The following is a 13,647-nucleotide window of genomic DNA, read 5'->3' on the forward strand; positions in this document are numbered from 1 at the left end:
GAACCTGGAAGGGCATCCCAAAGCTTTCACAGTTAGAATAGCATCAAGAAATTTCCTTAACTTCATTGGTAATTTTGGTGGCAATTCTTGAAGCTATTGAAATGGAGTATTTGAATCATAAAGCACTGCAGGCAGTATAGCAGTAATTGTGGGACAGAAATATTGTCCATAAGATTTCACCCTTTTTTACTTTTTTTCAAATATAAATGGGAGAATTCCTGGCAGTATATGAAGCACTTTTCTTTTGAAGAAATGAGACAGGTTTCCTCCAATAAAACACACTGCTCTCAGTCTGATCAGAGAGGCTAAAAAGCAGAAAAGAAGCAGGGAAATTCTCTCTGTTTGCTCATGCAAGGAGGGATTCCACTGGCTTTGTTTAGCTAGAACATTTCTTTGTGGTTGACTTTCTCTGCTCTTTCATAACCACCTGGAACCTTGGCTTTATCGGACAGCTTATCTGCACTCTTTTTTCCTAACTACAGACAAAACATAAAACAAATCCAAACCTACTTTAGACCATGATTCTTAGTCCCCAGAAGACCTTACATTTCCATTGCACAGCCTTCCCGCTCAAATATATGCAAAGAACACTGTGTAGTCCTGTATCTTCCACAAACACAGCACAAATCTCTCCAGCAGCAAAAAGAAAAGATATGAGGTGGAACGGGCAGTAAATAAAGATTGAGTAAGCTTCAGGTTCATGAACTGAAGGGCAAAGATACCCTCATCCTGTCACACGAGTGCCAAGAACCCCCAAATACTATGTACACCAGCTCTCATTTGGCTACTTCCATTATAGACATGTTGGCATTCCCCAGAAGGCCGTATTTCAGAATCAGGACAGCTTCACCACTCTCTGACTGAGCAGCTGTATTTCTTCACAGGAGAGCAGTACACAGCGTGTGCTGTCACAGTATTTCTCTTGCTTATATTAATAATGGTTTATTCGATACAGGTAATTAATGTGGATGGATTTTCAGCATAGCAAATAAAAGGAAAAAAAGGACTAAACCGAATCCATGCTTACCTGAAGGATTAAATCAATAGGATACAACTTTCCTGATAGAAAGAGACCAACTTTCAGCTCTCAGCTGTTATCCAGCCTCTACCCAAAGAGCCCAGCTTAGTTTATCCACAGAGAAACACGGCTGGGAGGAACATTTTGTCATGGCAACTGACAATTCCAGGAAAAAAAACATCCCTAAAAATGTGCTCAGCCAGAAAATGGGCAGAGGAAAAGCTTGAATACCTTGGAAAGAAAGAACAGATGAGATGGAAAATGTCTCTTAAACATAGGTTCTGTCAGAAAGAAATGTGACAGGCTTTCAAATGGTAAAGCTTTTAAATACAAAACCCTACCTGGGCTAAGAACAGAACTAACTACACAAAAGATAGTTGTGGATAACACGAGGTGCAGATGTGCAAGGTAATAACAACCCTGTTGGGGCCAGGAACAACGTTGTGACATTTTGCTCCCTTGCTGATTTGAGCTCCCCAGCCCAGGCAATGTCCTTCAGGCCTCAGACCATGGACTGAATCTGGAGGAACATGGCAAGAACGGATTGGTAAGCATTCCTCCCAGCCTGGGAGCACTCAGATTTCAAAATATTTTCTTGTCCCAGCTCAAGATGAGAAGGTCAAACCTTAAGGTTGTTTTTTAATACAACAACCAAGCAGAAACAAGTCCAAGGAAAGTAATTTCTCCTCTAAAAATGTCAGTGTGTGATGTTCCACCAAATCACAGAATTCAAACTGCTTTTGAAACAGAAAACATTCTCAAATAATCTCCTTTAAGGCTGCTTTTGGAGGAGTCAGCATTTATTTTGTTGGAGGACATCTCCCTTACCTTGAGTGCAAATCTGCTCCTCCTCTGAACAGCAGCTCACCAGGACAGCCTTTGTAGTCAGTCTGAGCACCCACAGACACACATTTCTATGCAGGTGTTTTGTACCAAGAACACTTTGTATGTATGCACAAGCATATAAAATATAATTCTGAACACTGCCAGGTGAAAGCAGGCAATTTCCATGTAAATTAGTCCCAAATAGAGGCACGCTGTGCTTTTCATTGCTCTTGGTAATTGTTCACTGGGGGTTTCTTGGCAGTTGTAGTTAATATTACTTTCTGATGCTCTGGAGAATATAGAGAAAAAAGAGCTGCTGAGTGTTGCCCTCAGAGGTTATAATAAAACTCTAATCTGTGAAGACACATCATTACCTATGTACAATCCTACCTCAGCCTACCTAGAAACATGGAGTTTTTTTGCCTGTAACCGCATGGCTGTGCTTTATGAAGATTTCAAACAGAGCTGAGCTTAGAAACCTCTTCCAGTAGGAAATTCAGGCAACAAAAGCCTCAGAAAGAATGCCATGGTGTGGGCCTAGATTTACCAGGGACTGAGAAGCAGGGGCTGGGCCCCTCAAAAGGCCATCCCTGAAGATGCTGACTGCATTCATGTCCCATGGGATGCAATAAAAGCTGAGGCGAAGGAGAATCTGGCAGATTTAGGAGCATCAAACATAAGCCAGATTTCTAGATCAGCTGTACACATCCAAGGGAGATGCTCGAGACAGAGCCGTACTTCCCCAGCTGAACTATTAGAATATATTGACATCCCAAGTTTTGATTACTGCAGCAATGAAGATCCAGCCTCCAGCTTCTGGAGGAGAGACATCTGAACAGGTTGTCCCTAATCACAGCACGGGTCCCATAGTGACAGCGGGACAGGAGAGCCACCAGCATCTGGGTGAGGGGAGCAAATTACAGACATGCTCTGTGCTGATGGCTGCACAGCATGACCAGCTCAAGAACACCCAGCACAGGGAGGCAGCCACTGAGCATCTGCAATGCCAGAAGCACAATGGGAGCCAAGAATGACTGAGAGCGTGTGGGTGGTGAAGAGAGCTGGAGGCTGATAAGAAACAGGAAAAAAATAAAGCTTCAATTTGCTGTATTTAACTCTGCTTCTTCTTACCATGTAGGTTGTGTTTTTCAATTTGCTATCAGTTAGAAGACATTTCCAACTTAACAACTTAGCTTCTGTGCTTCTGCTAAGATGGGAGATCTGATATCTTTCACTCAAACTACCTCAGCTTCCAGAAGGAAGCACAGTGAGGTCAGTACATCCAGTGCACACGGACCCTTTGTGATCCACGTGGAAAGACATTTTCTTGGGAACTCAGCCCTGCCAAGTCTGCACCAAAGACAAAACAAACCTTATCAACAGTTAAGCTGTGGAGGATGTGTGGTGCTTTTTTTTTTGGGAAAGATCTGGTTTAACTCGAGTCGTCACAATTCCTTGACTGTTATTTTCATGGTGGATAACACCCAAACCAGGCAGAACAGACTTCTGGCTTTTCTGAAGCCAGTGGGGGACTCCTCATTGCTACTGAAAATATTTTCAAACAAGTGGATCAGTTAGTAGTCCCAAATCCATCCCAGAGGCAAATACAATTTATTTGTCATGTTTCAACAATTTTTCTGCTGTTCATACGGTGTAATTAATCACTTGGCAGGCAGCAAACACATGCAGGACAGAGAAGGCAGCTCATTCTTCAATGTGCAGCAATCATTCTGCACCTTGTTAAGAGGCAGAGTCACTCTTATTGACAGATAAGAGCAGAGAAAAAAAAAAAAAAGGAAAACAGCAACTCAATACAGGACCAGTGACAAGGAAACAAACGGTCTTGTTTAAAACAGGGACCCTGGTATCATTGCATCTTACAAAGCTCTTCTACTGGTTTGCACGTACAGCATTCAGGCATAGATTTCAGATGAAGGAATTTCTCATCTATAAGAACACCTAGCCTGCTCTTCACAAGCAGCTGGTGAGGTATGCTGCTACCTGGTCTCACTGGGAGGAGGCTCTCAAATCTTTCATTCAACCTCCTCTTGTTACCAAATCAGGGGATGGCCACTCAAATCTGAACAGCCAAAACGTGCCATGTGAAGTCCTGAAAAATCCAACTCCTTTTGCTGATTCCCTTTTCCTCTGACTTAGGAGCTGAGACAGAAAAGTACTTGAAGCCAGGCAACTCTTTCCCTGAGCTTGCAACACAAACCTTGGCCAGAGAGACGCGGATGTAGCCAGCCCAGTTCCCTGCTCCCAGCTGGCCAGGTGCCCAGCAGGGCCCAGAGCCAGCTGTTCAGAAATGCGAGACACAGGCACTTTGCTTTGTTTGAGCTGCCTGAATCTGGGCCTGGGTTTTCACTCAGATACTTCATCTGTGGACTTTCTGTTGGTTCTCATCTCCAAAGGCTGTCCAGGGCTCTGAGGTGCTTGCATTAACTTGCTATGGAGCAAATTCTGCACAGACTTCTGGCTTTGGCTACAACAGCAAACAGTGGGAAGAATTCAGGGTGGATAGACTGGCTTCTGCCATACTCTGGGCATTTTTCTATTTTCCCTTTAAGGGCTGTAAGAGACAGAAATTATACTGACAGCACTTTGCTGATGCAGTACTCAAACAGACCACAGTACAGACCCGAACTACCAAATCAACAGACTCAATTCACACACAGAAATGTGGGTGTATTCACAGATCCTGGAGCTGAGAGGCTCTACAGCTGCTAACTTGTGTAGCTGCTTCCCTAGTGTTTATAACCACTTCCTTAACACCCTAGAGGACTTTCAGTAGCAGTAGTAACATGAGCTTCTCCTGCATAGTGCCAGAACCCTGTGGTGTAAGCACAAGGTTGGCAGGGGCACAAACAGGTGCTCACCTCATCTCCTGACACTGCAGCCCAAGAAAAAGCTCAGCAGAAGCTCCCAGTCCCTCCTAACCCACTTCTCCCAGCACAGCAGCATCTCAAAACACTTCTCCCACCTCTGTGAAAGAGCCACCAAGGATGTATGGCAGAGCAGGGACTCAAACGTTTCAAATCTGACAGGAGTTTCCTATTCTCTGCACGCACTCACACACTGTGTGCAGCCTGACGCAGGGCTGAGTCAGAGAGACACTTCCCTTTGATATGAGAGTCCTGTAAACCCAAGTGTTGCTCTTTGCTATTTATGCATCACACCCCAACAGACCTGAGCTCAATGGATGAGTTCTATGTTGGCCTGAAATACCATCCTGACACAGCCTCTCATTAAAGGCCATTAAAAACCTCCCATGGAATGGCCTTGGCAGTTTAAATTGCATACACAGTATATTTTTTCCCCTCTGATTTGGACAAAGGTTTTAGACATTAAAAGCTCATCAGTTTTTGTTCTTATTTACATAAAGAAAAAAAAAAAAAAGGTAAAAACAGACCTTTTAAAAAAAGTCAAATGAAATGTCCCAGCTTCCTGGTATCTGAGGATCTTGTATACCAATTTAAATTAATTGCATTCAGTTGGTTTCAATTAAAGGCTTGAGGTTTGGCAGTTTCATCTTCCCCCATTTGACTCAAAATACACAAACAGGCTGATGAGTTCAGCACCTTGCTGCAGCTCCTGCCTCTACCTCATCCCACTTCTTGGTATTACCTTCACCTCGTCAGGTTTCTGCTTCTCTTTGGGCTTCAGAAAGCTACAGGACAGGCAATAAGCCCATGGGAGAGAAAGTCAGAGACAGCAGAGGAGAGGAGAAATAATGTAAGAGGAGGATATGTCTCCTCTTCCTTTTCTCACTCCTAAATCACATCATGAATGCAGAGACAGCACAACAAAGCAGCTCAGTATCTATCTGCCTTTGTCTAAGCACAACCCTTTGGGTGCAGTAAAAGAGATGCATTCCCTTTTTAAGTACCTGCTTGTGCCACCACAGCAGATGGTCCTTCTGCTGCCTCCCTCTCCTGGCTGCACCTGAGAATTAGACAGACATGCAAAGGGTATACGGGGATGATCATCAGATTAACAGGCAAATGCTGTTTGTGCCACTGGGAGCTGCCCATAAGCTCGACTACACCACCAGGAATTCACACTCAGTAAGGTCTGGGAAACACAGTGAGCTCATGTTCTCAGCAAGTTCTTCCTTGGGAGCTCAGCACGAAGCTCAGAGATAACCTCAAATCCACCCAGGTCTCAGAAGTCTTCCTCTATTTCATCCGATGGAAAAGTCCATCTTCCCTCCCCATAGGGGAGGCTCCTTATTGCAGCCTGTTCTCAGCTTCTGCCAGCCCTTAACTGACATCTAGTGAACAGTTTCTGAATTGCACCTGAAATACCTGGAAACTGCAGGTAACCGAGATGCTCCTCCTGGAAGGCAGAGCTGTGCAGAGGAGCTGTGAGATAATTGTGGAGCATACATCGTGCATCATTTCCTGTCTTCTTACCACCACTTCTCAGAGGCCACGCAAACACTGCATGGACCCAAAGTGGGCAGACAGCTAACTGTTCCTCTCCCAGAGGCACAAATCTAGAATGCAAAAGGGAATGCCAACAGCTGCTCTCAGCATTAGCAGCAAACACAGCTCCCACCTCTTCTGGCTGCTGGGAAGCTTTGCAGCCACGTCTCTTAGCTCATCTTCAAGCACCTTCTCTGCAGTGCGTCCTTGGTTAATAGCAACTCCCAGAGGAATAGAGACCCAACAGCCATGCCACCTGCCCTCTAATGAGCCAGCAACATCTGCACAGCAATAGGAAAACATCTAGTGTTTGCAGAGAGACTGCTTTGCATTTTATAGCCTCTATCATCTCTTGCAAAACAGGGAATTTGGTTTATGGCATCTATTAAGGTTACCAAGCAACAGCATTGCGGGTATCTATGTCACCAGTCACAAAACAATACTGTTTCAGAAACAAGCAGAGATAGTGTTGTCAGCCTTCTATCACCCAGGTTCTAAAGCCAGCCTGTCATCTTCATCGAGTGAAAAAGAGACAGCAAACTCAGGCATGTCCATGAAAAAAGTTTATGGCCGAATTCTGCCCTTTTGTTTGCAGTCACAGAGGTGTCCTTCAGTCCTGTGACAGACATTCTCTGCCCTGAGGTGAGGCAATTTCTCTACCTTCAGCCCAAAAAGAGGAAACTGTTTTGTGTATTGCTATGAAGCAGTGCAGATAAGATGGACCAAGGACAAGGTCCATGGCACTTACACCTCCCACCACACGCTCCATCAATTAAGTTTAAGTGTTGAACCCAGCTATTCACAAAGGAGTACAAGGAAAATGAGAAATCAGGATCTTGGTAGAAATGAGGATTTCTCCTATGCATGCTGTGGGAAGGCATGCACAGCTATGGCATTGCCCATAGTCCAACTGTTAACACCTCCAACCAAAGCACCAGCATGATACATTTGGATTTCAGGCTTGTTGTTTGGCCTCAGTTCCCAATCTCTTCCACACCGACTCACTAAAATTTTCATCGCACAAAGTATGTGTGTAATGGGAGGATCTCTTCTCCACACCTTAGTCAATGCAAAACTCTTTTTTGTAGTCTGATTTCGCAGCCAGATGCGTCAGAACTGCAATGGTGATTGGTGCTTCCCATGCTGAGCTTCTCAGCTCAGTGGCTGGGCAGCTCTTGGCCTGTTGGCTTTTTCCTAGATTCACGACTATTAACAGGTCTTCCCTACCGACTTCAGCTGTATTTCACACAGGGTAACTGTCAGCTGGCTTAAGAGAATTTAGGATTTGATTAGCATTGCTGTTACAAGCCTCACTATTTGCTTGGCTGTGAAGGGAGTCATCGTGTACAAGCTTGCTGGCACCACACAAGTGAAAAACACCGATTGAATCTAATTAAACCAGTCAAACTTCACAGGTGCACAAGTCCTCAGAGACCTTCTGCAGACCATAAACAACAACAGCATTTGTAAAGACCCAGCTACACAGCACTCCTGAGACTTTCTCAGCACAATGAGACAAAGTTAATGCTCCTCTTACCTGGTAATAGTAATCATCATACTGCAGCTCATAGTGCTGAGGCTCGGAGTTTTCAGGCGACAGAACATCATTCAGTAACTCTTCACAGCCTGGAAAATAGGAACAAAAGCAAATGATCAGTCTTCCTAGAGATTACATGCACGATGAAGGAAGAAACAGAGTCGCAGCTAATCTTTATGCATGAAATTTGGATGTTAACTCTGGAATATATATAAATAGCTGAAAGAAAGATCTGCCTCCAGCGTGAGGCACTAAATTGGTGCCATCACACTAATGCTGACTCACCACGAATGCTCTGAGCTATAAGGAAACGGAAAGCTGGACATTGTTTGGCTCAGTGACTTGTTCTACAGCATCAACACCATCCCTGATCAATGCCAAACTCAGGATTCACAGACCTGGTGTTAGTGTCAGCAAAGCTTCTTCTGATTCTCTCCTGTCTAAGGGATGGACTGGGCAACGTGTCACAATTCCCCTTCAAAAAGGGCTCTGTCACAGAGCACACAGTGTTTGGCAAGCAAACATTTATGCACTGCCACTGAAGACTTTCAACTTTCGCGTTTGCTTTTGGTAACCACGTGAGCAGCTGGAAAAAATCAATGCCTGCATTTCCCTCAGTCCTTCTCACATCTGAAAATCCGAGACAAATATAGAAACACTGAAATCACCAGATGTCTCATTCCACGTTAATTACCAATGACTGCACTTGGCATGCTGAGCTGCAGAAGGCAGTAGTGTCAGGCCAGCTTATTTTACAATAACCAGTTCACAGCCTTGGGCCTAAACTGTGTGAAACCTCGGTATGCACACGCACTTGGGAGCTGCAGTTATCCAGTGCAATACCTTTGGCTCTGACCTTCTGAAAAGAGGCAAGATATGAAACATTTTGCCTTGAGAAGACACCTTTCTACCCGACTCACCTTGTCTGTCTCTAAACATTTCTGACTCACGTATGAGCTATTTGTTTCCCCTGGTTTTAGCATTTTGTATGTCAGCATGTGTTTGACTGAGGTTACTTTCTGGTCCTCTTCCAGAAGAGGATTCTCTTTTGACATTAATATCAAAAGCTTATTACTCATCAAATTGCTTTGTGCCAGCACTCACTGTGACAATCCTTACAGATACGAACAGCTTGCTCTGCTAAACAGCCTCTGCGTGACGTGGGGCATGTATCCATCAAATCAACTCCACAAAAGGAAAGAAGGAAAGAAAATAAATGCCAAAAGCTACATAGCAGTGGATGTACACTGCTGCAATGAAGATGTGTTTACACAATTCTAAACATTCCCAGTTATACCTTCAGCCAAAAATTTAAGCCTTATTTTCCTAATGAAGTTGTACTAACAGTCTTCTAGCTGAAAACCTCTGATCAGTCAATCTTTATTTCAGCCTGCTAGATAAGAAATGTGTCACCTCCCTCAGCCTTCTCCTGTGATGGGGAAATCATGTGGGTTTTAAAAGGTGCAAGAGGGATTTAACTACCAAAACCAAGGGGCATCAAAAGCTTTCTGCCTCGGTGTCCTTTTGCATGCCAGCCAGATTGGCCTGTTAGAGCCAGGAACCAGGTCGTGTGTTTGCTTTTTGCTGTCTGGTCTTTTTTTTTCCTGACCACAATCTTTGATTTTCCTTGTCCATTAAGGCTGATCTTCATTATAGCTCTGGACCATTTAAATTCAAGCCTATAATTTACTCATTAAAAACACTAGGAAGAAAAAGCACAAAAAGCACCATCTTCTTTATACCTAACCAGTGTGGGGCAGCCCTCCCCACTTCCTCATGACACCCACCTGGCACGGGCTTTGTGTCCTGTCTAGGAACCACAGAAGCCAATCAAGCTTTTGATCCATTTCCAGAACATCACCAGGCATTTAATCCAATTTGGCATAACTCGGTTTGGCAAATGAAGACAAAGCTTGCTTGCACTGAAGTCACAGACAGAATTTCTATTGACATTGACAGGCTCAGGATGTAGGTTCATCTGAGACAATCCCTGTAAAGGTGACTTTTTGTTAGGAAGGTGTTTGAGGGTACAGCAACTGATGTTCCCCTATGAGAGAGGTTTGCTTAGCATGGTTGGCATGCTGGCATCACAGCCTTGGTCCCCTTATCCTGCTGGGAAGATCTGTGTGTTATTACACCTGGTAAAAAAGGGGAAAAGAAAAATGCTGACAGGTCCTTTTCCTTTGGGATTACTAAAATACATCACTGCGCTCTTGCAGTCATCTGGACCTGATTCAGCAACCATCAGCTCAATGGAAAGATGCCCATTAGCATCAAGAAGCTTAGGATTGTGCTTCTGTTTTTATTCTTGTTTAGAACTGTGTTTAAAGAATTAATTCCCTGTTGCTTTTTCCCCCTGCCAAGACACAAACTGGAATCCCTTAACCCTGGAAGGCCCATCCCTTAGCACCAGGAAGGTGGGTTTGGCACACTGTCAGTCAATACATCAGTGTTCTTGCTTGCTGTTTTTCTGCAACAGTACTAAAGCATCTCACCTTTTGCTTCCCTTATCTGAATGATAGTTTTGCAAGTACTCCAAGGGGCATAATATAAAGAGGGGACTGTATTAACCTGCAGTGTCTCAAATACAGTGTGTGTGTCTTCTTATTACCTGAACATATTTTGGCTTGCAGCCTGGGATACAGCGGTGAGCTAAATTCAAGTGTCATAGACAGAAAGGAAATTAAAAAATAAAAATAAAAATCAAGGTTTAGTCTGGCAAATCTCAGTGTGGAAACACGAAGGCATTGGACAGCAGTTTGCTCAGGGAGTGCTCTGGCCTGGCATACAGGGTGCTTCCTGCTGCTACCATCTCTCTTGAGGAAAAACATTTTGGCTTGGCTTGCAGAACTGCCACGATGGATATTTCAAGCCATGCAGCACTACACACTTAAGGCTACAATCTGTCCATAAATAACCCATTGCAAATAAATGAAGGAATACTTTCTGGCTACTTTAAGGATCTCCTGCACTGAAATGTCCTATTATTGCTGTAATTTCATTTTCCAGGAAACAATAAAACTGAAAGCCACTTATATGGCTGTTTGGAGCTATTTTATTTGAATGCCTACTTACATCACAAGATTTCAATATGCTTAATATTCTGTCTGCCTTGCTGTGGCTAGGAAGATTTCCTCGTGCACATTTCTGGGCAGTGCTTGGCAAACAGATCTAGATCCTCTGCAGTCAGTGAGGCAGTAGAAGAGGCACAGAGCAAACCCAAGAATAGCTTCAAGTCCTTCCATATTTATCAGCACAGCTCTGCAAAGGGCTGCTCTCTGTGAGAACACCCTGCAAAGGGCTGCACGTCACATAAAGGGTGACACAGATCCAAAACAGCCTCACCTCTGGAGGCAGAACCCAAATGCCAGGTCACAAAAGGACAAAGACGGGGCTGCTGAGTTTCCTTCTCTGGCCAGACAGGTGTGAGGTGAGCCAGCACTGACCATACCACCATGCGTCAGTTCTCACCCAACAGAACACCGAGTTCCTCTCTAATCTAGTTCTATCTGAATTACTAGAGTTTAACACAAATAAAACAAAACCACCCCAACCATTTAACAGTCTTAAAAATGCAGAAGTAAGCACAGCTCCTTTGGCCACTGATTAGGGAGAAACACGTGATGTGGGAATTATTTGCAGAGGCAAAGTGAAGTAAAATGACACGACTTGTCTCTGGTGAGGGGAATTCTGCCGCAGAACAAGAATTCTATGTCATACCATAACCACTACATCATGTATCCTTTCTTCTTGTGAAAACACAAATATTCCTTGAAAATACCCAGCTAAGATTAGCAAACTCTCAAACGCAGTGCTGCCTGTCCCAGAGAAAGGACAAGATCATCTTTAGCCCTAAGCAAAGATTATGCAAATGTTTTCCAAGTCACTGAAGGGGAAGAACCTTTAACATTTTCAGGTTGCTCAGGATGCCAGACGTGATTTTCCTTCCCACATAATTTTACAAATTTGCCTTCAGTTTCATTTGAAAAGAAAAAAAAGTTTTTCACACTCTAACATTCAATTTGCAAACAGACATTCTGGCCACAAATAAATACAATTGCAGCAAACTGATTTCCTGCAAAAGCTAGAAGGAGAATTAACCCATCCTGTGTCAGGCAATTTTCACAGGCAATTAAGCAGTTTTAATGCTATAGGAAATCAAATCTGATTACCTAATTGAATGAAGTTGGTTTGAGGCATTTTTCGTAAGACCAATAGCTTCTCACTTCACCTACCCTGTATCCTTAGTGGTGTATGAGACTCATTTATGGTTTCAGATTGAGCCTTAGAAAACCGCGATACTTTTAAGAACAAACAACATCAGTCCATAAAGAGTTATGGCATTAATCACAATAGCAGAGCTCAGCTCCTCACTCATACCCACAACAGCCCTCCCCAAAGCCAGCCCATGTACCAGTGCATGCGGCCCAGCCTCTCCCTTATTAAAGTCATTGTCCAGCACAGCGGTCACTGCTGCTTTCATGGTTAAAATAAACTATTCAGTTGGAATATATTCGCCTTTTTTCTTCTGATTCTGCAGCAATTTGTATTCATGTTGTACCATCTCATCCCTGAGCTGCAGCACCAGGCCAGCAGGGGGAGCTCGCCCTTCATTTGTCACAGTGCTGGGTTTTTTTAAGTCAAGTATCAAAGCGGAGGGACTACCGGAAAGACAACAGAAACCCTAAAATAGAAAGCACAGATCAAACCAAATTAGATCCTGCTCGACAGACCAAGAGCCTGGTACTGCAAACACGTCTGGCTGCAGAACCTAGCAGCCTTTCAAGTACATTAGATATAATAGTTCCACTCAAACCTTCAAGCATTACAAGTGCCGAAAATATTTACTGAATGGTGCAATAAATTCAGTACAGCGAAAACAGTCATTGCTGAGTAAACTGTAATGGATCCCATGCTGACCCTGCTGAAATCAATGGAAATTCAGGCTGAGGGTGATGTTCTGGCTGCTCTCAACATCCCTGCACAGTGCCACTTCAGACACTGTTCTGCTTTGACACAGCTGCTAGGTAAGAGGGTACGGATGTTATTTGATGGCAATTGCTCTCCAGACTAATGCAATTATTAGAAATAAAGTCATGCAGTGAGCAGCTAGCAAAGGCAGTAGTAAAACTGTCATAGTCTGGTACTCCAGTGGAACTGCTGCAAAGCTTCAAATTTGATGGCAAGCCTGTCCCTGGCTCTGGCAGAGCCTAATTGCATGGGTAAAATAGCCTGGATGGTAGGGGCTCCTCTCAAATGCTGAGGCAAAGTGCTTTAATCCACAGAGGACAAGCAAAAAGAAGCAAAGCTTTCCATAAACAGAACATGCTCCTGCCCAAGTAGTATTCCAACCAGAGACACAGCAGGAGTGAGCTCCTCCAGCACACCTCTGCCCCCTACACTCACACCTCCACTTGGAACAGATCTCTCCATCACATCTGGAGATGCCTGCTGTTAGTGGGACTCCTCAGCACATCCTTCCCCATGGTTCCTGCTATTTAGCAGCTGAAGAAGATTGTTTCTTCCACCTGAGAGTCCCATGGTACGTGACTCACACCATGAGGTTTATCCAGCTCAGGAGCACTGAGGAGAAGGCAAGGCCAGATGTCCACTTGTAAAGCACCACAACACTTGGCATTTTTACCATGCAAGACAGAACAGTGCCCTGTTTACGCAGAAGAGCGGCCAAGCTGCAGTTTTTGGACACAGGGCTTGAGGTTTGTCCTTGCAGCGAGTTGCTACCACTCAGTTACAGAGCAGACACCAAACAATCTGATGTTTGGATACTTTTTTCAGGCTCCAACATTTAGCTTTCAGCCAAGATCAATACCTGGATCTGA

At 44.1% G+C, this 13,647-nt stretch overlaps 1 protein-coding gene across 2 annotated transcripts in view; it reads right to left on the minus strand.

The window, feature by feature from the left end:
* The window catches only part of RAB11FIP4 (RAB11 family interacting protein 4), a 91,724-nt gene that overhangs the window by 48,218 nt on the left and 29,859 nt on the right, over window positions 1-13,647 (minus strand). For both annotated transcript variants that reach the window (XM_085240243.1, XM_085240241.1), the window contains exon 3: window positions 7,808-7,896. In XM_085240243.1, the coding sequence (XP_085096369.1) occupies window positions 7,808-7,896 (89 nt within the window). The remainder of the gene's footprint in view (window positions 1-7,807; window positions 7,897-13,647) is intronic.

This window comes from Meleagris gallopavo, chromosome 20 (assembly GCF_905368555.1).
Source record: "Meleagris gallopavo chromosome 20, MGAL_WU_HG_1.1, whole genome shotgun sequence".
Classification (NCBI taxonomy): Eukaryota; Metazoa; Chordata; class Aves; order Galliformes; family Phasianidae; genus Meleagris; species Meleagris gallopavo.